This window comes from Nomascus leucogenys, chromosome 13 (genome assembly GCF_006542625.1).
Source record: "Nomascus leucogenys isolate Asia chromosome 13, Asia_NLE_v1, whole genome shotgun sequence".
NCBI classification, from domain to species: Eukaryota; Metazoa; Chordata; class Mammalia; order Primates; family Hylobatidae; genus Nomascus; species Nomascus leucogenys.
The window spans coordinates 27,254,822-27,281,104 of record NC_044393.1 but is presented as its reverse complement, the minus strand read 5'-3'; the positions used below and the strand labels follow the sequence as shown (position 1 = coordinate 27,281,104).

The following is a 26,283-nucleotide window of genomic DNA, read 5'->3' as shown; positions in this document are numbered from 1 at the left end:
TTCTTTTTTTTTTTTTTTTGTGGGTAAAGAAACCTTTAATGAGGATTCAAGGTTAATAAGGAAGACGCAGAGGGCCAGCACTCAGCCCCAACCTCCTCATGTGTACATGGCTCCATGGAGGTTCTCCAGTCGGTGTTGCTGCTGCTGTTTTCGAGACTTATCTCTTCTGTGCTCCTCATAAGTGTCATCATCAGTGGGCAGCTCGTGGCGGCACAAGGGACAGGAATTTGTCTTGCTTAGCCAGGGCAGAATGCAGCTGGAATGGAAAAGGTGATGGCAAGGCATCTCAATGGCAGTCTCCTCCTCCTCAAATTCCAAAAGACACATGGGGTACTTGAGCTCAGCCTGGGCGCCTCTGATGACTGTCCTGGGGAGGTTCTCAACCACAGTCTTGGCAGCTGGTGGAGGCAGGTGGTGATCCCAATCTACTACCAACCCCAAGTCTTCAAAGTCCATCCTATTGAAAAGTGACCTTGCGAGCTCCAGCAGCATGTTGGTTTGCATCTCCTGCTCAGGGTCCGATGGCTCGCAGTCGTGTTCATCAAAATAGGACACCGTGGCTGCCCCTATTATTTAATTCTTATAGCATCCCTGTGATATAGGTTCTATAATTCTCTCAACCTTCGAGATAAGAGATTAAATAAATTTCTCAGTCACAGTTAATAAATGGCAGAGTTAGGGTTTTTTTTTTTGAGACGGAGTCTTGCTCTGTTGCCCAGACTGGAGTGCAGTGGCACAATCTCGGCTCACTACAACCTTCACCCCCTCCCGGGTTCCAGCAATTCTCCCACCTCAGCCTTCTGAGTAGTTGGGATTACAGGCACCTGCCATTATGCTCGGCTAATTTTTGTATTTTTGTAGAGACGGGGTTTCACCATGTTGGCCAGGCTAGTCTTGAACTCCTGACCTCAGGTGATCCACCCACCTCAGCCTCTCAAAGTGCTGGGATTACAGGCGTGAGCCACCATGCCCGGCTAGAGTTAGGTTTTTAACACCTAGGTTACATGCCTATGTTCCAGACACTGTGGGCAACACGAGCAGTCCCACCCCACTCATCCACTGCCAACACCCAGCACAAGCTCTCATTTCTCTCCTAGACTCCTGCAATAACCTAACTGGTCTTTCACACCCACACTTCGCTATCTTTTCCCCACACCGCAACTAGAGTAATCTTCTAAAAATAAAGTTCTGATCTTCTCGCCCTTTCTTGAAGCCTTCTATTGACTTTCAATTATACTTGTCTCAGACCAGTCTTCTACTGGTGCCCAGCACTCCTGCTTTATTCTTTTTTTTTTTTAAAGTCTCCCAGCATGCTCCACTCTCCTCCTGAAGCCTTTGGAAATTGCTTCTCCTTTTGCCTGAAATACTTGCCCCATTTAACTCCTTCATCTTTCCCAAGTCAGCTAAAATATCTCTTCTGCAGTTTTCTCTTGTTCCCTGTATCGTCAGCAAACTGAGCATCATGACAGAGAAACCATGTGTTTTTGCTCTTTGCTCCCTCCTCCAATCCTAGAACTGTGTGTGGCATATGGCGGGTACTCGGTAAATATATAAAGGAATAAAGAACAAATGTAGGTCAAAGCAAGGAGATGTCATTTCTCATTAACTGGCATTTGCACCAAGGTTTAAGACTTAAGATTATGACTGGGTGTTTAACTGAAATGAGATTTGTCCCTTTAGTGGGATCAGAGAATAAGAAACATTTTATTTTGGCTGAGCACAGTGGCTCACACTTGTAATCTCAGCATTTTGGGAGGCTGAGGTGGGTGTATGTCTTGAGTCCAGTTTGAGACCAGCCTGGGCAACATGGAGAAACCACATTCCTACAAAAGTACAAAAGTTAGGCCAGGTGCGGTGGCTCACAGCTGTAATCCCAGCACTTTAGGAGCCTAAGTTGGGTGGATCACCTAAGGTCAGAAGTTCAAGACCAGCCGGGGCAACATGGTGAAACCCCACCTCTACTAAAAATACAAAAATTAGCCAGGTGTGGTGGTGCGTGTGTGGAATCCTAGCTACTCGCAAGGCTGAGGCAGGAGAATCACTTAAACCCGGGAGGCGGAAGTTGCAGTGAGCCGAGATGGCACCAGGGCACTCCAGCCTGGGCAACAGAGGGAGACTCTGTCTCAAACAAAACAAAACAAAAATTAGTCAGATGTGATGGCGCACACCTGTAGTCCCAGCTGTTTGGGAGGCTGAGGTGGAAGAATTGCTTGAGCTCAGGAGGTTGAGGGTCCAGTGAGCCGTGAGCATGCCATGGCACTACTGCCTGGATTTATTTATTTAGTTAGCTTGTTTGTTTTTGAGCCAGGGTCTTGCTGTTGTCTAGGCTGGAGTGCAGAGGCACAATCATAGCTCGCTGCAGCCTTGAACTCCCGAGCTCAAGGGATCTTCCCGCCTCAGCCTCCTGAGTAGCTGGGACTACAGGCATGAGGACTACAGGCATACACCATCAAATTTAAAAAAAAATTTTAATTTTTTGTAGGGACAGGGGTCTCACCATCTTGCCTAGGCTGATCTTGAACTCCTAGCCTCAAGTGATCGTTCCACTTCAGCCTCCCAAAATGCTGGATTACAGGTGTGAGCCACCATGCCTGGCCAGAATAAGAAACATAAGTAATAAATTAGATAGTGGGTTTTTGTGTGTGTGTGTGGCTTTTTAAAAATTTTTTTAATTTTGAGATAGGGTCTCACACTGTTGCCCAGGCTGGAATGTAGTTCTGTGATCATGTCTTGCTGCAGGCTTGGCCTTCCAGGCTCAATTGATCCTCTCATGTCAGCCTCCCAAGTAGCTGGAAATACAGGTATGCACCACCACTCTCAGCTAATTTTTGTATTTTTTGTAGACAGAGTTTTGGCATGCTGCCCATGGCTGGTCTCAGACTCCCAGGCTCAAGTGACCACTCACCTCAGCCTCCCAAAGTGCCTGGCCTAGTTGGTGTTCTACTGGTAATTAATGCAGAGGTATATCTCAACACTACTATTCACTTCAGCATCTTGGCAAAGAATCCTATTTTCTGTTAAACCCTCCTAGTTTTTTTTTTTTTTTTTTTTTTGAGATGGAGTCTCGCCTTTCGCCCAGGAAAAAGCACTGCCCAGGAGTGAATGGCACTATCTCGGCTCACCGCAAGCTCTGCCTCCTGGGTTCAAGTGATTCTCCTGCCTCAGGCTCCCAAGTAGCTGGGATTACAGGTGTGTGCCACCATACCCGGCTATTTTTTTATAGCTATGGGGATTTACCACGTTGGCCAGGGTGGTCTTGAACTCCTGACCTCAAGTGATCCACCTACCTCAGCCTCCCAAAGTGCTGGGATTACAGGTGTGAGCCACCATGCCCAGCCCTCCCTCTTTTTTTTTTTTTTTTTTTTTTGAGACAGAGTCTCACTCTGTCGCCCAGGCTGGAGTACAATGGCATGATCTTGGCTCACTGCAACCTCTGCCTCCCGGGTTCAAGCAATTCTTCTGCCTCAGCCTCCCGAGTAGCTGGGATTACAGGCATGCACCAACACGCCTGGCTAATTTCTGTATTTTTAATAGAGACGGTGTTTCACTATGTTGGTCAGGCTAGACTTGAACTCCTCACCTCATGATCTGCCCACCCTAGCCTCCCAGCCTCCCAAAGTGCTGGGATTACAGGTGTGAGCCACCGTGCCCTGCCCTCCCTGTCTTTTTTTTTTTTCTGAGACGGAGTCTCGCTCTTCCGCCCAGGCTGGAGTGCAGTGGTGCAATCTTGGCTCACTGCAAGCGCTACCTCCCAGGTTCAAGCAATACTCCTGCCTCAGCCTCCTGAGTAGCTGGAACTACAAGTGCACGCCACCACGCCCGGCTAATTTATTGTATTTTTAGTAGAGACAGGGTTTCACCGTATTGCCCAGGCTGGTCATGACCTCCCGAGCTCAGGCAATCTGCCCAACTTGGCCTCCCAAAGTGCTGGGATTATAGGCGTGAGCCACTGCGCCCGGCACTCCCTTTTTGTTTATACACTCAAAACATAGACAAAGACAAGGGAAAGCTTTTAATTATGTGCAATTTTACAATACAGATTATAAACAAATAGAACAATGAATAGTAGTACTTACTCCTTTCTTGTCATGAATCCAGGATTTAGGAGGTCAACTCAATATTAAAAACTGAAGCACACTACAGACAACAGGACATAGAGAATGAGTGGTATTTCCTTCAAATTGAACATCTTGTGAAGTGACACATGTATCCCAATGATGCAAACAATGCTCAAAACTTTTTTTTCATTTTTTTAGAATTTTTAATTTTTTTTAAGACAGTGTCTCACTGTCACTCAGGCTAGAGTGCAGTGGCGCAATTAGAACTCACTGCAGCCTCAACCTCCTGGGCTCAAACAATCCTCCCACCTCAGCCTTCTGAGTAGCTAGCACCACAGGCGCACGCCACCACACCCAGCTAACTTTTTGTATTTTTTGTAGACAGGGTTTCACCTTATTTCTCAGGCTGGTCTTCAACTTCTGGGCTCAAGCAATCCACCCGCCTCAGTCTCCCAAAGTGCTAGGATTACAGGCATGAGCCATTGTGCCCAGCCTCAAAACTCTTCTACCTAAAATCACCTTCAGAGCCATGCTAGAAAATTAGTATCATTCCTTTACAACCAGAATCCAACTTGGTCACTAAAATGTTTCCTCAGACTTGGTCCTAAATGATTTTTGGATTGTTTCAAAACCTGAAAAACACCTTCACAGGATAAAGATAAAAGAATGGGCCACTAGATCTGAAGATCATTTCAAAAAAGAAGTTTGAACTTTCAAGCATTTTGCACATTCCTGGGAAAAACATCTATACAATATTCATTTGGATGTACAAATTCCATCACATTTTGAAAAAAGTCAAAGTGCTCTACAGTCAGTCCTGCCAGTTATCTTCAAAGGCAATGAGCAGAAATCATGCAGTCACTATGTGCTGGGGCACTCTTCCCATTCCTCTCCTCTTGGGCACCTTGTGGCAGAAACTCTCATAAGGTCACTGACAAGATCCAGATCCAGATCCATGTGTGGCAGGTGGGTTCTGTAGGTGAAGCTTCAACAGTTTTCGAGCTGGTGAGGGATCTAATTGTTGCATGCTTCTCTTCCCTGCAGAGAAAAGAGGCCAAAAAATAAATTTCAATTGAAATAATGTAACATTTATTGAAAACTTAATGTAGGGACATTGTGCCAGACATGGAAGGGCACTACAAAGACAAATAAGAGTCTCTGGCCTCAAGGAGATGACAATTTGGTAAGAATGCCAGCCACAGCTGGGCATGGTGGCTCACGCCTGTAATCCCAGCACTTTGGGAGACCAAGGCGGGAGGATTCCTTGAGCCCAGGAGTTTGAGACTAGCCTGGGCAACAGTAAGACCTTGTCTCTACAAAAAAAAAAAAAAAAAAAAAAATTAGCCTAGCATGGTCCTAGCATGATCCTCCAGCTACATGGGAGGCAAGAGGATCACCTGAGTGCCCAGAAAGTTGAGGCTGCAATGAGTCATGACTGCGCCCCTGTATTCCAGCCAGGGCAACAGAGCAAGACCCTGTCTTTAAAAAAAAAAAAAAAAAAAAAGGGTGGCTCATGCCTGTAATCCCTGTAATCCCAACACTTTGGAAAGCCAAAGTGAGCAGATCACTTGCGATCAGAAGTTCAAGACCAGCCTGACCAACATGGTGAAACCCCATCTCTACTAAAAATACAAAAATTAGCCAGGCATGGCGGCACATGCCTGTAATCCCAGCTACTCAGGAGGCTGAGGTGGGAGAATATCTTGAACTCAAGAGGCAGAGGTTGCAGTGAGCCAAGATCATGCCACTGCACTCTAGCCTGGGCAACAGAGTGAGACTGTCTCAAAAAAAAAAAAAAAAAAAAAGCCAGCCACCACTACAATCACAATACAATGTGATCAATAAGAAGATGGAGGCTGGGTGCAGTGGCTCACACCTGTAATCCCAGCACTTGGGGAGGCCGAGGCAGGTGGATCACCTGAAGTCAGGAGTTCGAGACCAGCCTGACGAACATGGAGAAAGCCCGTCTCTACTAAAAATATAAAATTAGCCGGGCATGGTGGAGCATGCCTGTAATCCCAGCTACTTGGGAGGCTGAGGCAGAAGAATCACTTGAACCTGGGAAGCAGAGGTTGCAGTGAGCCGAGATCGCACCATTGCACTCTAGCCTGGGCAACAAGAGTGAAACTCCGTCTCAAAAAAACAAAACAAAACAAGACAAAACAAAAAAAAAAACAACAACAACAGCAACAAAAACAAGATGGTCAGGTGCAGTGGCTCACAATTGTAATCCCAGCACTTTGGGAGGCCGAGGCAGGATGATCACTTGAGCCCAGGAGTTGAAGACCAGCCTGGACAAACAGGGGGACCCCATCTCTACAAAAAAATTAAAAATTTAGCTGGGTGTGGTGGTGCACGCTTTTAGTCCCAGCTACTCTGGGAGCCTGAGGTGAAAGGACTGCTTGAGCCTATCAGGTTGAGGCTGCAGTGAGCTGTGCAGTCATTGCGCCATTCACTCCAACCTGGATGACAGAGCGAGAGTGAGACTTTGCCTCAAAAAAAAAAAAAAGAAGAAAGAAAATGAAGGTATGTATAGCCAATAATTTAGGGCTGGAAGGAGGTCAGGAAAAGCTAGGAAGGAGTAATGTCAGTGTCACTTAGTGAATTCTTGGGAAATGAAGAGTTGGAAAAAGCAATGGGTGGGTATTTCTTAAGTCTTGGATTTACCAAAACAACAACATATTTCATGGGGATTTAATTTCTCAGTCTACTGTGCTTCTGTAGAATTTACATCTAGAAATTTCCTATCAACTCTGAGTACCCATAACATACTATTTATTGTGGGGAGAAAAACAAATCACCTCATATAGGTCTTACCCTCTTGGACCATAGGCTTTGAAGGGCAGTTTGTATCCCAAAGGCTATCAGATGGAAAACAGCCCAAACTCTGGTCCCCTCAAGAGACAAGCTTACCAAGCTGTACTGACACCTTCTGGAAGCACTGGGTACTTTCATCCATAAAGGCCTGCAGCTGTTTCACTGATCCTTTCAGCTCATCCATCTGTAGAAAAAAGACAGCTGTGAGCTGTAAAGGTCCATGGCTTCTTGGATGTTCCTCAAACCCGACAAGCAAGCTCTTGCTCAGGAGCTTTGGGCTTGCTGTTCTTTCAGCCTGGAATGCTTATGCCAGATAATTCTGTTTGTTCCTCCAAAGTCACACCACATTCTTCTCCAGGCTGCTCTATGCTCCAGGAGGCTGACCTGTGTAACCTCTACCAACAGGATGCCTAAGTGGGAAGGAGCTGAACGAGTCATCTTGAGTTGGCTCAAGTCAGCTAACCATGTGACTTTCTCCCATTAGGTGCCACAGTAACTGCTACTGCCTCCTCCCTTTTAGTCCTAGGGGGAGTAAGAGCTCTGCTGCCTATAAGCCCCAGGTTACTCCACTAACCCTTGTGGTTCTCCAATACCTATACCTTTCTATTTAGCCTTTTTGAAAATAAACTCTCCTTGAATTGTCCTTTCAAATGCCATCTGCTTGCTGTTAATACCTGGATTGACACAATACTACTCCCTCAAATGTCCTCATGGCTCATTTCCTTCAAGCCTGTTGAAATGGCACCTCAGAGGGGCCTTCAATAACCTTGCTATATAAAATAGCAACCCACCAACCTCCCTATACTGTCTGTCCCTCTTACCCTGCTTCATCAGCATTTACCACTATATATTCATTTGTTTATTATTTTTTAATTGTCTCTCCATGTTTTCCCAAGGTAGAGCTGAATATACTTATTCAACTTACACTTATACATATTCTCCAGGTCTTTTAATTTCCAAGGATTACAAGGTGGCAAAGCTGGATAACTCAACTAAATAAACATGAGCCCACTTACCACCAACTCCATACAATCAAAGACCTTGCTCTGGTTCTGTAATATTTTCTGGTAGTCAGGTTTTGTATTAAGAACTTCATTCTGAGAAGACCTAAGATATGTCACAGGTTCCACTTTGACCTCAGTAGTTTTGGCCTCAGTTGATCCTCTAAAAACAAAACAAAAGAGCTTTTGAGAGATTCTGTAATTATTTTCTGAAAGAGATACCAAAGATTATCCTATAAAGCTGAATCAGTATTCCTCCACTCTACACTAGGTATAGGCTCTCTTTTTAACAGGAAGTTTTTTTTTTTTTTTTTTTTTTGAGACGGAGTCTCACTCTGTTGCCCAGGCTGGAGTGCAGTGGTGCGGTCTCAGCTCACTGCAACCTCTCCCTCCCGGGTTCAAGTGATTTTCCTGCCTCAGCCTCCTGAGTAGCTGGGATTTCAGGCACCTGCCACCATGCCCGGCTAATTTTTTGTATTTTTAGTAGAGACACGGTTTCACCATGTTGGCCAGGCTGGTCTCAAACTCCTGAACTTGTGATCTGCCTGCTTCGGCCTCCCAAAGTGCTGGAATTACAGGCGTGAGCCACTGCGCCTGGCCTTAACAAGAAGTTCTGAAACAATTGTCTAGTATTCATGTCTTTATACCTCCGGACTCCAGGAAATGCTGGAAGCTTCCAGTCAGTTGAATCCACTTAATAGTAAGGTCCATATGCCAGAAGGACTATACTTGGGAGAGAGTGAAGCCAAAGCTTGCTATCCAAAAGTCAGTGTCTATAATTGTTTACCAAAACATGCTGGCCTACTTCAATTATCTAAAATAACTGAACAGGACTGAGAGTTCATGAAAACTGATGAACAACAACTTTAATAACAACAACTACTACAATTTACTGACTGCTAAGTAGATGCCAGACACTACTGGGCACTTTACATTTAACCTGATTTGACACAATAACTCAATGAGGAAGGTACTAATATCATCTCCATTTTCAAATGAGCAAACCTCAGGCTCATTCAAGACTAAGTGACTTGCCCAAGGTCACAAAACTAAGGAACAATTAGGAGTCTGAACAGACAGTCTGCTTCTAGAACCATTCCTCTTAACCTACAAGCTTTGCCGCAAAAGTTTTTATCTGAAACTGGCATCTTACACATTATCTATCTTCATAAATAGAGTATGAAAGAGGTGAATAAAGTAACTGATAACCATCATTACCTGGATTGGGGAAATTTTTCAAACCATGTTCCTCAAAGCCCCTCTCTACTGAGAGGCCACTTTTGTAATTAGGGTTTTGACTAACATTTTGTAGTTAGGATTCTAGCTGATTCTATTTCGAAAAAAAGCTTAAAACCGTGGTTTAAATGTTCAACTAAATCAAAATCTAGCATTTTCTGGCCAGGTGCCATGGCTTACACCTGTAATCTCAACATATTGGGAGGCCAAGATGGGCAGATCACTTGAGGCCAGGAGTTCACGACCAGCCTGGCCAACATGGCGAAACCCCGTCTCTACTAAAAATACAAAAATTAGTGGGGTGTGGTGGGGCATGCCTGTAATCCCAGCTACTCAGGAGGCTGAGGCAGGAGAATCACCTGAACCCGGGAGTTAGAGGCTGCAGTGAGCCGAGATTGTGCCACTGCATTCCAGCCTGGGCGACAGAGCAAAAAAACAAACAAAAAAACAACAAAAAAACACCCAGCCCAGCCTGGCCAACATGGTGAAATCCTGTCTCTACTAAAAATACAAAAATTAGCCAGGCATCATGGCACACACCTGTAGTCCCAGCTACTCAGGAGGCTGAGGCAGAATTGCTTGAACCCAGGAGGCAGAGTGAGCTCAGATGGCGCCATGCACTCCAGCCTTGGCAACAGAGCAAGAGTCTGTCTCCAAAACAAACCAAAACAAAAAAAAAACCACCTAGCACTTTCCTACTTTTCCTCTATCTTCAAGACCCAAAGATCCTCTCTTTCCTCAATCTTCCTCATCACCCACTTTCATGTCTTTCTGTCTCCAAGAAGGCCCTGGCCAAGGGCATCCCCCAAACCTGCAGCTCATAGGCCATGTGCTCACTGAAGCCCCTTGGTTACTGTTCTTGGCCCAGCCCCAGGCTGCCAGGTACAATGCAGAGATGTGCCTGTCTCCCCCAGGATATGAAATGTTAGCCAAGGACACAGAACAGAAGCAATTGTGTTCTTGGACTGAAAATAGTGACACCAACTCTTCCTTCCTCTCACTCACTTCCCGTTTATGGTCAGAGAGTGCTAATACACACTATAGAATTTGATGAGCTTCTTGGCCCGTGAGAAAGGATTCGTCTTTCAATTTGTGCTAACAGAACTGAAATAAACACCAATCAAACTCCTAAGATTTTTAAAGACAGTTTTTACACTTCATAGATCTAACCTGGACAATATCTCTTCAGCCTCCTGCTGGTAGTGAAGCAAGAGCTGATCCCAAGTCTGACGTTCTAAAGAAAACCTGTAAGAATCAGGAAAAAAATTCAGTTAATTTTTATCTTATTCTGAATCACTCACAGTAACAGTAAGTGTATGTGAGGTGTACAATCTGGATGTAAATATGAGTTGAAAGGTCATTACAGGGTTAGAAAGCCTGACCAATTCAAAGGATATTTAATCATATCAAACCTGAGTTCTTCAAATTAATATTTGTATTATCTAGACTCCATTCTATGAAATTGATCATTAGTGGAGTCCATAAAAATCTCAATATGCAGCCTTCTAACTTCTGGTATTGGTGCACTAATGCTGACTCTCCAAATACAATGCTTACTATTCATTTTTTCCAAGTTAGTTAATTTCCCCAGATGGGAGAACGAATTTAGATTTTCTAACAAAGGTTAACTTACTTTGTTATGTATTCCTTCATCTCAGCCACAGATGCTTCCAGAGAAAAATCTGATGCTTTTCTGGAAAACAGATAGGATTATGACATAAATCTTTCAAGAAATATTTGCTTTAATATAATCGCTTATAAATTACTTATTTATTTATTTGAGATGGAGTTTCCCTCTTGTTGCCCAGGCTGAAGTGCAATGGCACAATCTTGGCTCTCTGCAACCTCTGCCTCCCTGGTTCAACAGATCCTCCTGCCTCAGCCTCCAGAGTAGCTGGAATTATAGGCATGTGCCACCACGTCCGGCTAATTTTGTATTTTCAGTAGAGGTGGGGTTTCTCCATGTTGGTCAGGCTGGTCTCAAACTCCCGACCTCAGGTGATCTGCCCGCCTCAACCTCCCAAAGTGCTGGGATTACAGGCATGAGCAACAGCACCCAGCTATTTATTTATTTTTGAGATGGAGTCTCGCTGTGTCGCCCAGGCTGGAGTGCAGTGGCGCGATCTCGGCTCACTGCAACCTCCGCCTCCCGGGTTCAAGTGATTTTCCTGCCTCAGCCTCCAGAGTAGCCAGGACTACAGGCGCCCATGACCATCCCCGGCTAATTTTTGTATTTTTAGTAGAGACGGGGTTTCACTATGTTGGCCAGGCTGGTCTCAAACTCCTGACCTCATGATCCACCCACCTCAGCCTCCCAAAGTGCTGGGATTACAGGCATGAGCCACTGCACCCAGCCTTTTATTTATTTCTTTTTAGTAGAGATGGAGTCTCGCCATGTTGCCCAGGTCTCAAACTCCTGGGCTCAAGTGATCCTCCCACCTTGGTCTCCCAAAATGCTCAGATTACAGGTGGGAGCCACCATGCCCAGAATCCCTTAACATAATTTTTGTCTTTCAAAAAATACTTAATGTTGGACTCTATTTCACTTTTCCACTAGGTAATAACTTTCTATTTTTTTGAGATGGAGTCTCACTCTGTCGCCCAGGCTGGAGTGCAGTGGCGCAATCTTGGCTCACTGCAAGCTTCGCCTCCTGGGTTTATGCCATTCTCCTGCCTCAGCCTCCCGAGTAGCTGGGACTACAGGCGCCCACCACCACCCTGGCTGATTTTTTGTATTTTTAGTAGAGACGGGGTTTCACTGTGTTAAGCCAGGATGGTTTCAATCTCCTGACCTCGTGATCTGCCCGCCTCAGGCTCCCAAACTGCTGGGATTACAAGCTTGAGCCACTGTGCCGGGCTTGCACTAGGTAATAACTTTCTAAGCTGTAGGTAATAGCTAGGTAATAGCTTTCTAAGTGGTCTCTTTATATTGTTTCTCTTATCAATTCCAATTCACATCATGGCCAGATTAACCTTTCTTAAAATATTTCTCTAATTTCTTTTTTTCTTTGCTTAAAAACTCTGTGACTCTCAGCCGGGCGTGGTGGCTTACGCCTGTAATCCCAGCACTCTAGGAGGCCGAGGCAGGCAGATTACCTGAGGTCAGGAGTTCAAGACCAGCCTGGCCAACATGGTGAAACCCTGTCTCTACTAAAGATACAAAGATTAGCCAGGCGTGGTGGCACACACCTGTAATCCCAGCTGCTAGGGAGGCTGAGGCAGAGAATTGATTGAGCCCAGGAGGTGGAGGTTGCAGTGAGCTGAGATTGTGCCACTGCACTCCAGCCTGGCCAACAGAGCGAGACTCTGTCTCAAAAAAAAAAAAACAAAACAAACAAAACAAAAATAACTCTGTGACTCTCTACTGCATACAGAAGAAAAGTCAAAACTCCTTAACCTGGCACTTAAGGCTCTCTGTGCTCTGGCACCGTCCAGCTTACCAACTTTGATTCCTACTGTTACCCAATGGCTTAAATGAGTGGGGTAATTAATTCTTATGGAAAAGAAGCAGGCCTGAAAATGCCAAAATATTTTATATGTACTTGGTATTTTACCTCGCAAAAACAAATTATTTGTGCCACCATTCATGTTTTTTCCAGGAAAGCCTGAGACACACAGCCATTACTACCTCTGGCTAAGATACACTAGCTTGTGCTAAAATATACTGCATTAAAAATAGGGCCGGTGCGGTGGTTCACGCCTGTAATCCTAGCACTTTGGGTGGCCAAGAAGGGTGGATCACTTGAGGTCAGGAGTTTGAGACCAGTCGAGACAATATGGTGAAACCCTGCCTGTACTAAAAATAAAAAATTAGCTGGGCATGGTGGCAGGTGCCTGTAATCCTAGCTACTCGGGAGGCTGAGGCAGGAGAATCACTTGAACTCGGGAGGCAGAGGTTGCAGTGAGTAGAGATTGCGCCATTACACTCCAGCCTGGGTGACGAGAGCAAAATTCCATCTCAAAAAGAAAAAAAAAAAGGAGATGCTACTTTAAGCTAAAATGTTTTTCATTTCCTGTCTAGCAATGTCAATCCTAAAGACCTTTGTGAAGTCAAAACCTAAAGTTCATGATGTAAGCCCAAGCGAAGTGACTTGTTGCTGGGTGGTAATTAGGGTGTTAAGGATGTTAGCCTCACCCCTACAGAGGAAGTACCAGTTTTGGGGGTAGTTTTAAATTTCTGCTAATATTCAAGAGCCATGTTCTTTGGCTCTTGGCAAGCTAGCAAAGATGTGAGTTATGTTTTTCCCCTCATCTTTTCATGGCTGGTTCCTTCTCACCATTCAGATCTTACAGGTTTCAAGCCCAAGGTCAAATCATTAGAGGTCTTCTCTGAACACTCCAGCTAAAGTTGCCCACCCCCTCAAGTCACGATTATATTTACTGACCTCCTAGATTATCGCTGAGTCATTATTTCCCATATATTTGTTTATTGTGTCTTCTATTATAATGTATGACAAAAGAGACCTTGCTTGACTTGTCATTATATCACCAGCATCTAAAAGAGCCTGGTACATAAGATGCTGAATCCGCTGGGTGTGGGGGCTCATGGCTGTAATCCCAGCACTTTGGGAGGCAGAGGCAGGAGGTTCACTTGAACCCAGGAGTTCTAAAGGCCTCAGTAACATAGGGAGACCCCGCCTTTAAAATTAAAAATAGGCCGGCGCGGTGGCTCATGCCTGTAATCCCAGCACTTTGGGAGGCTGAGGCAGGCAGATCACCTGAGGTTAGGAGTTCAAGACTAGCCTGGCCAACATAGTGAAACTTCATCTCTACAAAAATACAAAAAATAAGAACAGGCGGGATGGCTCACACCTATAATCTCAGCACTTTGGGAGGCTGAGTAGGGCGAACTACTTGAGGTCAGGAGCTCGAGACCAGCCTGGCCAGCATGGTGAAACCCCATCTCCCCCATCTCTACTAAAAATACAAAAAAAATTAGCCAGGCATGGTGGCGCATGCCTGTAGTCCCAGATACCTGGGAGGCTGAGGCAGGAGAGTGGTTTCAACCTGGGAGACGGAGGTTGCAGTAAGCCAAGATTGCACCATTGCACTCCAGCCTGGGGGACAGAGCAAGACTCAGAATCAAAAAATAAATAAATAAAAAGAGAAGATGCTGAATAAATGTTTGTTGGTGAATGAACAACTATCTAATTGTAACAAAAGTCCTAATTCTGGCCGGGCACGGTGGCTCATGCCTGTAATCCCAGCACTTTGGGAGGCCGAGGCGGGCGGATCACGAGGTCAGGAGATCGAGACCATCCTGGCTAAAAAACAGTGAAACCCCGTCTCTACTAAAAATACAAAAAATTAGCTGGGCGTGGTGGCGGGCGGCTGTAGTCCCTGCTACTCGGGAGGCTGAGGTAGGAGAATGGCGTGAACCCGGGAAGCGGAGCTTGCAGTGAGCCGAGATTGCGCCACTGCACTCCAGCCTGGGCCACAGAGTGAGACTCCGTCTCAAAAAAAAAAAAAAAAAAGGCCTAATTCTTTTTTTTTTTCTTTTGTGAGACGGAGTCTCCCTCTGTCACCCAGGCTGGAGTGCAGTGGCTCGATCTCGGCTCACTGCAAGCTCCGCCTCCCGGGTTCACGCCATTCTCCTGCCTCAGCCTCCCGAGTAGCTGGGACTACAGGCACCTGCCACCACGCCCGGCTAATTTTTTTTTTTATTTTTAGTAGAGACAGGGTTTCACCGTGTTAGCCAGGATGGCCTGGATCTCCTGACCTCGTGATCTGCCTACCTTGGCCTCCCAAAGTGCTGGGATTACAGGCGTCAGCCACCAACGCCCGGCCAAAAGTCCTAATTCAATCATAATTTAGGACAGAAAGGGAACTGCTCTTACCCATTTGAATCTTCAAAACATTTTTGTAGAGTTCCATCAGTTTCCAGTCCGTCTGCAAAATGTTTCAATTCTTCAGAAAGAGAAGATGCTAGACAGCACAAATTTACGTGTCATAAAATAAAGAAAATATACATTTTCATAGTGAGATGCTGACAAAGGTATATTAAGGTAGTCTCAGCTCTAGGGTCTACTGCTACATGTTGGTCCTCAAGCCCACCCAAAAGTGTGGAGTTAAGTATGTAGAAAGATTTTATCTTTTTTTTTCTGGTAGGTATAGATAAAATGAAAGACAACTCATTTTTATCTATTTAGACAGACTCTCGCTCTGTCACCTAGGCTGGAGTGCAGTGGTGTGATCTCAGCTCACTGCAACCTCCACCTCCTGGACTCAAGCAATGTAACCCCCGCCTCAGCCTCCCTATTTGCTGGGAATACAGGCAGCACCACCATGCCCAGCTAATTTTTGTATTTTCTGTAGAAATGGGGTTTTACCATGTTGCCTAGGCTGGTCTCCAGCTCCTGGGCTCAAGCAATTCGCCTGCCTCAGCCTCCCAAAGTCCTGGGATTGTAGGCGTAAGCCACTGTGCCCAGCCTTTATGACATTTATGATAAATGTTTCTATAAATGAACTGTGAAAAAGCAGTTTAAAAGGTATATCTGAGGTTGGGCGGGGTGGCTCACACATGTAATCCCAGCACTTTGGGAGGCCAAGGCAGACAGATCACTTGAGATCAGGAGTTTGAGAACAGCCAGGCTAACATGATGAAACCCTGTCTCTACTAAAAATACAAAAATTAGCTGGGCGTGGTGGTAATCCCGGCTACTCGGGAGGCTGAGGCAGGGGAATCGCTTGAACCTGAGAGGCAGAGGTTGCAGTGAGCTGAGATGGTGCCACACCAGCCTGGGCGAGAATGAGACTCTGTCTCATCAAAAAAAAAAAAAAAAAAAGAAGTCAGGCAATAGGCAAGAGGGTTATAAGAAACACGGAGGCAAATAAAAAATTATGGGCATAGCCGGGCATAGTGCTTGTAGTTCCAGCTACTTAGGAGGCTAAGGCAGGAGGATTGCTTGAGCCCAGCACAGCTTGAGCAACATAGTGAAACCTCATCTCTTTATTAGAAAAAGAAAACCAGGCTGGGCGCAGTGGCTCATGCCTGTAATCCCAGCACTTTGGGAGGCCAAGGCGGGCAGATCACGAGGTCAAGAGATCAACACCATCCTGGCCAACATGGTGAAACCCCGTCTCTACTAAAAATACAAAAATTAGCTGGGTGTGGTGGCGCGTGCCTGTAGTCCCAGCTACTCAGGAGGCTGAGGAAGGAGAATCACTTGAACCTGGGAGGCGGAGGTTGCAGTGAGCCGAGATTACACCATTGCACTCCAGCCTGTCAACAGAGCAAGACTCCGTCTCAAAAAAAGAAAGAAAGAAAACCAAAAAGGCCAGGCACAGTGCCTCACTGCTATAATCCCAGAACTTAGGGATGCTGAGGTGAGAGTTTCACTTGAGCCCAGGAGTTCAAGACCAGCCTGAGCAACACAGCAAGACCCCATGTCTACAAAAAAAATTTTTTTAGAAAGTTAGCTGGGTGTGGTGGCACATGCCTGTAGTTCCAGCTACTTGGGAGGCTGAGGAAGGAGAAATGCTTGAGCCTAGGAGATCAAGGCTGCAGTTAACTGTGATCATGCCAGTGCACTCCAGCCTGGGCAACAGAGCGAGATCCTGTCTCAGAAAAAAAAAAAAATTATGGGCGTAAGGTTAAAAACAGGCCTCTGCTAGACTTGAAGAGTCCACTACTACATTCAGGTGAAGAATGCTAAGGGGAAAGGCTATGTTAATTAGTTATCAGGATAATCTTAGCATATCTACTTTAATTAAGGTGATGGTACAATTCTGAGATAAACAATTTTAACTGGCAAGTAAGCCCAAGTTCATATATTTTCTAGATCTTTTAAGTGAGTAAACTTGAGTATTTCTGACCCTGGATAAGTGTATATTTACACTATTAGCAGAATAGGTACTTCCTAGAAAGTTGAATCATTAGTAATTTATTTCACAGACAACTAGCTAACTTCCTCGTAATATAAAGAGTTCCTACCAATCAATGTAAAAGAGCCACCATCCTAAGTTTTAAAAATGAACACAGGGCCGGGTGCGGTGGCTCATGCCTGTAATCCCAGCACTTTGGGAGGCCAAGACGGGCGGATCACGAGGTCAGGAGATCGAGACCATCCTGGCTAACACGGTGAAACCCCGTCTCTACTAAAAATACAAAAAATTAGCCGGGCGTGGTGGCAGAAGCCTGTAGTCCCAGCTACTCGGGAGGCTGAGGCAGGAGAATGGCGTGGACCCAGGAGGCGGAGCTTGCAGTGAGCCGAGGTTGCGCCACTGCACTCCAGCCTGGGCAACAGGGCGAGACTCCTTCTCAAAAAAAAAAAAAGGCCAGACGTGGTGGCTCATGCCTGTAATCCCAGCACTTTGGGAGGCTGTGGCGGGCGGATCACCTGAGGTTGGGAGTTCCAGACCAGCCTGACCAACATGGAGAAACCCCGTCTCTACTAAAAATACAAAATTAGCCTGGCGTGGTGGCACATGCCTGAAATCCCAGCTACTAGGGAGGCTGAGGCAGGAGAATCGCTTGAACCTGGGAGGCAGAGGTTGCAGTGAGCCGAGATCGCACCATTGCACTCCAGCCTGGGCAACAAGGTGACTCACGCTTGTAATCCCAGCACTTTGGGAGGCGGAGGCGGGCGGATCATGAGATCAGGAGATCAAGACCACCGTGAAACCCTGGCTGTACTAAAAATACAAAAAATTAGCCGGGCGCAGTGGCAGATGCCTGTAGTCCCAGCTACTCGGGAAGCTGAGGCAGGAGAATGGCGTGAACCCGGGAGGAGGACCTTGCAGTGAGCCGAGATCGCGCCACTGCACTCCAGCCTGGGCAACACAGCGAGACTCCATCTCAAAAAAAAAAAAAAAAAACAAAAAAAACATTACATTATTTACTGTAGTAGCAAAAGACTAATAATAATAAAAAAAAAAACCAACCCTTAAAGCCTATTAGTAAAGAACGAGTTAAATCCAGGCCAGGCACAGTGGCTTGTGCCTGTAATCCCAGCACTTTAGGAGGCCAAGGCGGGCGGATCACCTAAGGTCAGGAATTAGAAACCAGCCTGGCCAACATGGCGAAACCCCATATCTACTAAGTATACAAAAAATTAGCTGGGCACGGTGGTGGGTGCCTGTAACCCCAGCAACTCAGGAGGCTGAGGCAGGAGAATTGCTTGAACCCAGGAGGCAGAGGTTGCAGTGAGCCAAGATTGTGCCACTGTATTCCAGCCTGGGTGACAGAGCGTGACTCCATCTCAAAAAAAAAAAAAAAAAAGAAAGAAAGAAAAAAAAAGCAATAAATATTTCTGCAAGGATACACAAGAAACTGGTGGCCATAGCTACCTTTGGGGAGAGGAACTGAGACTGGGGGTCAGAGTGGAAGGGAAGATTATTTTTCACACCTCCTTAGCTTCATAAGCATATATTCTTGCAATTTAAAAAAAGTAGGGGGCTGGGCACAGTGGCTCATGCCTGTAATCCCAGCACTTTGGGAGACCAAGGTAGGCAGATCACTGAGGTCAGGAGTTCCAAGACCAGCCCGGCCGACATGGTGAAACCTCTCCTCTACTAAAAATACAAAAATTAGCCAGGTGTGGTGGCTCCCAGCTACTTGGGAGGCTCAGGAAGGAGAACTGCTTGAACCCAGGAGGCAGAGGCTGCAGTGAGCCAAGATCACCCTACTGCACTCCAGTCTGGGCAACAGAGTGAGACTCTGTCTTAAAAAAAAAAAAAAAAAAGGTCGGGGAGCAAGTTTTATAAGGCAGCAGCTTCTGTAAATGGGGAAGCTGTGAGCAAAGCTTTGACTGCCCAGGGTCAAAGCTCACTTACCTGTTAGCAACTTACCTTTGGCTCTAAAACTTTCAAGACTGAAGCCCTTAGTGTCCCTTAGGAAAGGTTCAAGTTTCTGAATAGAGAACTAAATAAAGAAAAGCATTTTTAGTACAACCACCAAAAATTTCCAGGCCAGTCCTAAATTTATGTCACTTTATGATGTTTAATAAATATGAAACTAAATACTAAATATGATTTAATTTTTACACATAAGACTTTTCACAGCAACAAATAAATAGATAAGGGAAAAAAAAAAAACTCTTTGTTGACCAGGCACAGTGGCTTACGCCTGTAATCCCAGCACTTTGGGAGGCCGAGACAGGCGGGTAATAAGGTCAGGAGATGGAGACCATCCTGGCCAACATGGTGAAACCCCGTCTCTACTAAAAATACAAAAAAAATTAGCGGGGCATGGTGGCTTGTGCCTGTAGTCCCAGCTACTCAGGAGGCTGAGGCGGGAGAATCGCTTGAACCCGGGAGGCAGAGGTTGCAGTGAGCCGAGATTGTGCCACTGCACTCCAGCCTGGTGACAGAGCGAGACTCCGTCTCAAAAAAACAAACAAAAAAAACAAACAAAGGAAAAACAAAAAACTCTTTGTTGCTTGGACTATAGATTTTGACTTTCAGTTCAGGAAAAAAAAAGGGTTATTTAATTCATACAAATTACCTGCTTATCTAAACTGATGTAAGTACCTGGTAGCCACATAATACACAATACACCTTTAAAAAAGGCTGGGCGCGGTGGCTTACACCTGTAATCCTAGCACTTTGGGAGGCCGAGGTGGGTGGACTGCCTGAGCTCAGGCGTTCAAGACCAGCCTGGGCAACACGATGAAACCCCGTCTCTACTAAAATGCAAAAAATTAAGGGCTGGATGCGGTGGCTCATGCCTGTAATCCCAGCACTTTGGGAGGCCAAGGCAGGCGGATTAGGAGGTCAGGAGATCAAGACAATTCTGGCCAACACGGTGAAACCCCGTCTCTACTAAAAGTACAAAAATTAGCGGGGCGTGGTGGCATGTGCCTGTAGTCCCAGCTACTCTGGAGGCTGAGGCAGGAGAATCACTTGAACCTGGGAGGCGGAGGTTGCAGTGAGTCAAGATCATACCACTGCACTCCAGCCTGGGCGACAGAGTCAGACTCCATCTAAAAATCAAAGATTGTCACAATAGCAGTTAAAAAAACACAAAAACATTTCCCAGTTATAAGAACCTCACCTGGAAACTGGAAAGCAGGAGACAGCCAAGCCGTTTGCTTTCTGCTAAATCGACACTGATAGACCGGCTGAGCTCTAACATAAAACATAGCCACATTTAAGGAGCTGGATAGTTACATAGTTAGAAACTAACAAAACTGAAAAATGATAGTTACATAGTTAGCAACTAACAAAATTGAAAAATGTCCTCCCTCTTGATAAATCCAACTTAAGGCAAGAACAGCCTTCTTTAGTTAAAGACAGAATTCTAATTTTTGCAGGAACACTGAGGAATGAAGTTTACCCATTTGTGCATCTAAACTTAAAAAAAAAAAAGTTATAAGAATCTTTGTATTGGGCAGGTACGGTGGCTCATGCCTGTAGTCCCAACACTCTGGGGCCGAGGCATGGGATCACTTGGGACCACGAGCTGCAGACCAGCCTGGACAACATGGTGAAATCCCGTCTCTACTAAAAATAGAAAAATTAGCCAGAAGTGGTGGCATGCGCCTGTAATCCCAGCTACTCCAGAGGCTGAGGCACGAGAATCAAAAGGGCTCAGGAGGCGGAGGCCGCAGTGAGCCAAGAGGTTGCAGTAGCTGGGATTACAGGCATGCGCCACCACACCCAGGTAATTTTTTGTATTTTTAGTAGAGACAGGGTTTCCCCATGTTGGCCAGGCTGGTCTTGAACTCCTGGCCTCAAGTGATCTGCCTGCCTTGGCCTTCCAAAGTGCTGGGATTACAGGTGTGAGCCACCGTGCCTGGCCAAATCTGAGCGTTTTTATAGGACAGGCACTGCAATGTGCTTTAAACACTTTGTACTGTATACTATAAGAAGAGTACTATTATAAAGTTCCATTTTACAAATGGGAAAACTGCAGCTCTGAGGGGAAATGACTTGTTTGAGGCCAGAAACTGGAAATTGGTGGAGCCAGAATTCAAACCCAAGTCTGTCACCAGTATCTGTTTTTCTCTCTATTACCACACTGCCTCTCTATAATAACCTAATAATAACATTAATAGCTAACATTTGTTGAACACTTGCTATATAAAAAGGATTTTATGAAATGCTATATACATATTTCAGTAAACCTTGAGGCAAGTATCCTATGAATTCCATTCAGATAACAGATAATGACACAGGCACAAAGTAATAGGTAACTTGCCCAAGGTCATATGGTGAGTTATTAGACTGAATTGGGTGAGCATTTTACATAATCATGCGACTGAATCTCTAACCAATCGCAAGATGTAGATACCGTTTTTTAAAATTATGTCTGCTTGAAAACAATTATTACATAGCAAAGGAATTTTGCTTTGTGAATTATGAGAGCTACATGCCTTTTTGCCCTCTAGCTTCAGCCGGTTGTGTTTTTAAAGTTCTTGTCTCTTAATTGTCACTGCTATTAGTCAAGAAAAACAGGATACTTTCTGCCTATAACCAAGGAAACCTGGCAGGTTGCCAGAAATAACCAGGCAATAACCAATCTTATTACATTGATGCTTTTCTGTTTAAGTCTAAATACTCTGGCATAGAGCTAAAGGTAGGGCTAATCTTGGGATGCACTGATGTTTTCTCAGCACATCTAGGGACTAAAGTACATGGGCCTTGTGGCAGCAATTTTCTGATGTGCTAAGTGGCTATCTTTACCCAGATTTCCTTCTGTGCATCAGACCACTTGGAAATGGGATGATACCTTAAAACTAATCACAGTAGCTTAACATTTCAGGCCTTACTATGTGCCAAGTACTGTGTTATGTAAGATAGGTACTATTTCACCTCCAAGTTGCTGATGAAGACCTTAAGACAAAGAAGGTTAATTTACTCAACATCACAGAGCTAGTATAGTCTTCCTGAAATATGCAAGCTTTTCCACGTTATGTTCTGTACTTTGATGCTTACTAAGACATAGTTACTATTGTAAATTCACACAAAATGATATAAATCACATTCTGTATAGCATCCCTAAAAACTAAGTTTTTCACTCTAGATACACACACACACACACACACACACACACACACACACACACACAGAGAGAGAGAGAGAGAGAAAGAAAGAGAGGCGGGGGTGGGTAGGGTGCAGGGAGGGAAGAGGGAAGGGAGAGGGGTGGGGTGCAGGGAGGGAGGAGGGAAGAGAGAGGGGATAGGGAAAAAGAGACAAAGTTTTTTAGAGACAGGAGTCTTACTTTGTCACCCAGGATAGATTGAGTGGCACAATCATAGCTCACCGCTGCCTTGAATTCCTGGGCCCAAGTGATCCTCTTGCCTCAGCCTCTCTCCAGTAGCTGGGACTACAGGTATGTGCCACCATGCCCTGCTATTTTTTAAAAAACTTTTTGTAGAGATGGGGTCTTGCCATCTTGCCTAGGTTGTCCTCAAACTCCTGGACTCAAGCAATCCTCCTGCCTCCCAAAGTGCTGGGATTTAGAGGCATGAGGCACTGTGCCTGGCCCATTCTACATATTTGTATTTGCATCTTCCCTCTGAGGTATTTCCAGTTATAAAGGCTAAAATCAGGTATCAATCCAACTATCTTCTGCTCCACTTTAGAGTATGAGACAGAAAACCACAGAAAGAAATCTTTAATGTCTCTCACTCTAGCAGAGGTGAGTATTGAACAATTAGAAATTTATTTGTGGCAGCTAATAATATAAGTAGTAAGCCAGGTGCAGTGGCTCACGCCTGTAGTCCCAGCTACTTGGGAGGCTGAAGTGGGAGGATTGCTTGAGCCCAGAAGTTCAAGTCCAGCCTAGACAAAACAGCAACATCCTGTCTCTTAAAAAGAAATAGCAGTAATACTGAACATTTACTAGGTGTTTGACATCAGTACTTACAAAGTAGCAAGTCATGTCTATTCTCCCACACTTTCTGCCATACCTCACTGCCTCTTATCTGAGCTGGAACCTCACTGTCTTGTGTACACAGCACCCCACCTGTGATGCCCTGGTGAATCGGATGCAGCGACTTCCGCCGGTTCGTTTCTTTCATACTTGCTCGCCGCCAGGATTGCCTCCTGTCTTGATAACTGGCAGATTGTTCTTGAGGGGACAAATGAAGGGACTTCGACTGAAGTCTTTCCTGGTGGCTGAGATCACAATTTCCCCCTTTTTTAGGGCTACAGCCAAGGTGAATTCTTTCCTCTGAAACGCCTTGATTCATCTCCAGGGAGGCAGATGTTTTAGTAAACACTTCCACAGGACTGAGACTTGATTCCAATCGATGATCATGAGTCTTAGACATCACTGGTCCTTTTTCTAGCATTTGTTATAAAAAAGTCAAAATACAAAATCAAGCCCGCCACAACTATTTGTGCAAAAAAGTGGAAAAAGTAAATGTATGCCCCTAGATCGTGGAAACATAAAGAAAGCATCTCTGCAAATAATGAGTATGTGATTCCAAATCCACCAGGAGCCAGGAAAGATTTGGGTATAGCTCAGAAGCCTGAACCCAAGGTAAGAGGTACTGAATTTCACTACAATACTTACCATCTATGATCTCTGATCTAGTCACTGAAGTCATCCTAGGTGGTAAACTCTGAAAATAGGAAAATGAAGTGATCTGTTCTTCACATTTCAGCTGCAGTCTCAGTGGGGCTTTACTGCCCCAGAATAGGCCATGTGCTTTCCAGCCTCTCCGAGCTACCCTTATCCACTTCCCTGACAGAGAATATCAGCAGGGGCCATCACCTCCTCTTCTGAATTTCTATACACTTTATTGCTAGAAATATTCAAGTCTCCCTGAACACATACCCTACCTTACTTCCCAGTTACTTTGTGTTTAACTAGTCCCTAATTCCATTGATGACATTATGGTCTACCTGGTCTTCCAAACTAGAAAAACCACATCATCCATTACTTCTTCTTCTCAGTTCTCCAGATCCAAAATCCTAACTGTTCTATAAACAGTCTCTAAATCTTTTCTCCATTCTCACTGTTACTAGTTTATTTATTATTTTGAGACAGGGTCTTGCTCTGTCACCCAGGCTGGAGTGCAGTGGCGCAATCTTGGCTCACTGCAACCTCCTCCTCCCCAGTTCAGGTGATTCTCCTGCCTCAGCCTCCTGAGTAGCTGGGATTACAGGTGTGCACCACCATGCCTGGCTAATTTTTGCATTTTTAGTAGAGATGGGGTTTCCCCGTGTTGGCCAGGCTGGTCTCAAACTCCTGGCCTCAAGTGATCCACCAGCCTAGGCCTCCCAAAGTCCTGGGATTACAGGCGTGAGCCACCATGCCCAGCCTCACTGTTACTAGTTTAGTTCAGGTCTCATAATTTCTGGTCCCACTATCTAATAGTCTCTCCACTAGTTTTTCTACCTCCAACGGCCCCTCTCCAGTCTATTCTTTTTGTTTTTTTTTTTGAGGTAGAATCTCACTCTGTCGCCCAGGCTGGAGTGCAGTGGCGTAGTCTCGGCTCACTGCAACTTCCACCTCCCAGGTTCAAGCGATTCTCCTGCCTCAGCTTCCTGAGTAGCTGGGATTACAGGTGCCTGCCACCACACCCGGCTAATTTTTGTATTTTTAGTAGCTATGGGGTTTCCCTATATTGGCCAGGCTGGTCTCAAACTTTTGACCTCAGGTGATCCACCCGGCCTCGGCCTCCCAAAGTGCTGGGATTACAGGCCTGAGCCACCGCGCCCGGCCCAGTCTATTCTTCAGACAGTTGCCAGGACTTTTCCAAAGTGTACTCAACACCTTAGGTAAACTAGTCCCAATTTACCCATTCCTGCTCTCTCCTCCCAGTCCTATTCCCTGTACTACTTCTGAATCTTTACACATATCTGTCCTTCTACATGTTAAACTTATTCATCCTTCCCAACCTGGCTCAAATATGAAGCTTTCACATCACTTATCTTTGGCAGAGTTGATGGCTATGCTCCTTGACCTTTGTAGCATTGGCTATAAAATCTGTTTAGATGTCTGTCTCCCCAGCCAGGCTGTATTTGTATTCCTAGTGCCTGTCATGAACAACTGACTGGAAGGCAGGGATGTCACCTAGGCATCTCTTCATTGTCCCCTCCCTCCCAGCAGAAATCTGTCTGTGGGGAGTGCTAAGTAAAAAGATATGAATATATGCAGAGGGACAAAAAGGAAAAGATAACAAGGAGGAGTCGGTCAAGGATCTGAATCCCCCACGGTCCTTATGACCGTATCACACAGATCCAGGCTTGGATAATAACGACTGTATCACACAGATCCAGGCTTAGAAAAGCAACAACTGTCAACCGTTAAACGCTTATTCTATGCTAGGACCTGTGCTATGTAAGCGCTTTACTTGCATCGTTATTCCACTTAATCCTTTCCACAATTCCGTAAGCACCATTAACTCCACTCTGCAGACAGGGGAACTGAGGTTCAGAGGGCCAAAAAGCCTGGCCCAAGCTTGTGACACAGCCAGCCTGGGGGCACAGGGGCAATTCGAACCCAGGCCTGTCACCCCAGCCCTCTGCCCAGTCCTCACCCCTGTTTCTGGAGCCTAGACCCCTGGCTCGACAGATACGTCTCTAATGGGGTCGGTAAGGGGGACTGCCCTCGGGTTTCATTTCACCCGGGAGGAGGTCGCAGCGCCCCCGGGGCCCCCCAGTGAACACGGTCGGGGCCGGGGCTGCGGCGGGTCGAGCTGGGCCGAGGGGTACGACGCCAAAGAGATTAGTGCGGCGGCGGGCGGGGCCACATCAGAGGACAAGTCTGTGACTTCCTGACCTCAGGGCAACGCCCGTCCAGTCCGGAACCTCCGTACCTGAAACACAAGGCCACGGGTCGCTCTCCACAGCCCCAGGTCACTCCTGGACGCCTGGCGCCCCTGCAGCCGATCCTCCCTGGTCAGGGTCAAGCGGTCTCCGCCTTCTACGTCACGGTCGCCGCCTCCGAAACTTCCCGCCAACTAAGGGCGCATGCGCGGCCGTCAGTTTCTCGGGCACGCGCGCGCAGAACGCCTGCCTCCGACGACGCGCATGCGTACACCGTCGTCCAATGCTTCTGCCAGCTCCGCTCCTCTAGTCCAAGTCTTTTAGGTCCTGTCCGGCCACGTCACCACCTCCCCGCAACACCCCGCCCGGGAGTCCCTTTCCGGGACCCGCCACACTATCGTGTCCTTTTGCGCCCGAAGGCCCCAGAGCCCATCTAAGATGGGGGAAACAGAGGCCCGGAGAGATTCTTGCCGGAGGAATACAGCGCCTCAAAGGGCATCTGATGCCCT

The 26,283-nt window shown here is 46.0% G+C and overlaps 2 protein-coding genes across 4 annotated transcripts in view; both read right to left on the bottom strand.

Annotated features, from left to right (window-relative positions):
• Nucleotides 1–3: 3 nt before the first annotated feature.
• DSN1 (DSN1 component of MIS12 kinetochore complex) lies at nucleotides 4–26,239 on the bottom strand. Of its 3 annotated transcripts, XR_004033119.1 has the most exons (12): nucleotides 25,825–26,239; nucleotides 23,574–23,622; nucleotides 23,022–23,342; nucleotides 20,106–20,179; nucleotides 18,902–18,974; nucleotides 14,950–15,037; nucleotides 10,746–10,805; nucleotides 10,283–10,357; nucleotides 7,892–8,039; nucleotides 6,972–7,059; nucleotides 4,077–5,096; nucleotides 4–621 (listed from the first exon to the last, which is right to left on the bottom strand). XR_004033119.1 is itself a non-coding variant. In XM_003253535.3 (11 exons), the coding sequence occupies exons 2-11, from the start codon at nucleotides 23,605–23,607 to the stop codon at nucleotides 4,987–4,989; spliced, it is 1,071 nt and encodes a 356-aa protein (XP_003253583.1). In that variant the 5' UTR covers nucleotides 23,608–23,622; nucleotides 25,825–26,239; the 3' UTR covers nucleotides 3,996–4,986. The 3 variants fall into 3 exon arrangements, 2 of the variants coding, with proteins under 2 accessions (XP_003253583.1, XP_003253584.1); XM_003253535.3 differs by lacking the exon at nucleotides 4–621 and having other exon boundaries at nucleotides 3,996–5,096; XM_003253536.3 differs by lacking the exons at nucleotides 4–621; nucleotides 23,574–23,622 and having other exon boundaries at nucleotides 3,996–5,096; nucleotides 25,825–26,237.
• SOGA1 (suppressor of glucose, autophagy associated 1) overlaps nucleotides 19,987–26,283 on the bottom strand; it is a 96,440-nt gene continuing 90,143 nt past the window's right edge. Inside the window, exon 16 of the transcript XR_004033118.1 lies at nucleotides 19,987–20,179. The gene's annotated coding sequence lies outside the window, so the exon portion shown is untranslated. The remainder of the gene's footprint in view (nucleotides 20,180–26,283) is intronic.

Bases quoted from the DNA above. Each gene is read 5' to 3' on its own strand.
- DSN1 (XM_003253535.3), bottom strand. From the start codon at position 23,607: ATGACTTCAGTGACTAGATCAGAGATCATAGATG. The intron at 10,358-10,745 runs GTAAGTTAACCT...TGATTCTTACAG, and splicing joins ATGAAGGAATACATAACAAA to GTTTTCTTTAGAACGTCAGA. The intron at 5,097-6,971 runs GTAAGCTTGTCT...TTTTCTCTGCAG, and splicing joins GAAGGTGTCAGTACAGCTTG to GGAAGAGAAGCATGCAACAA.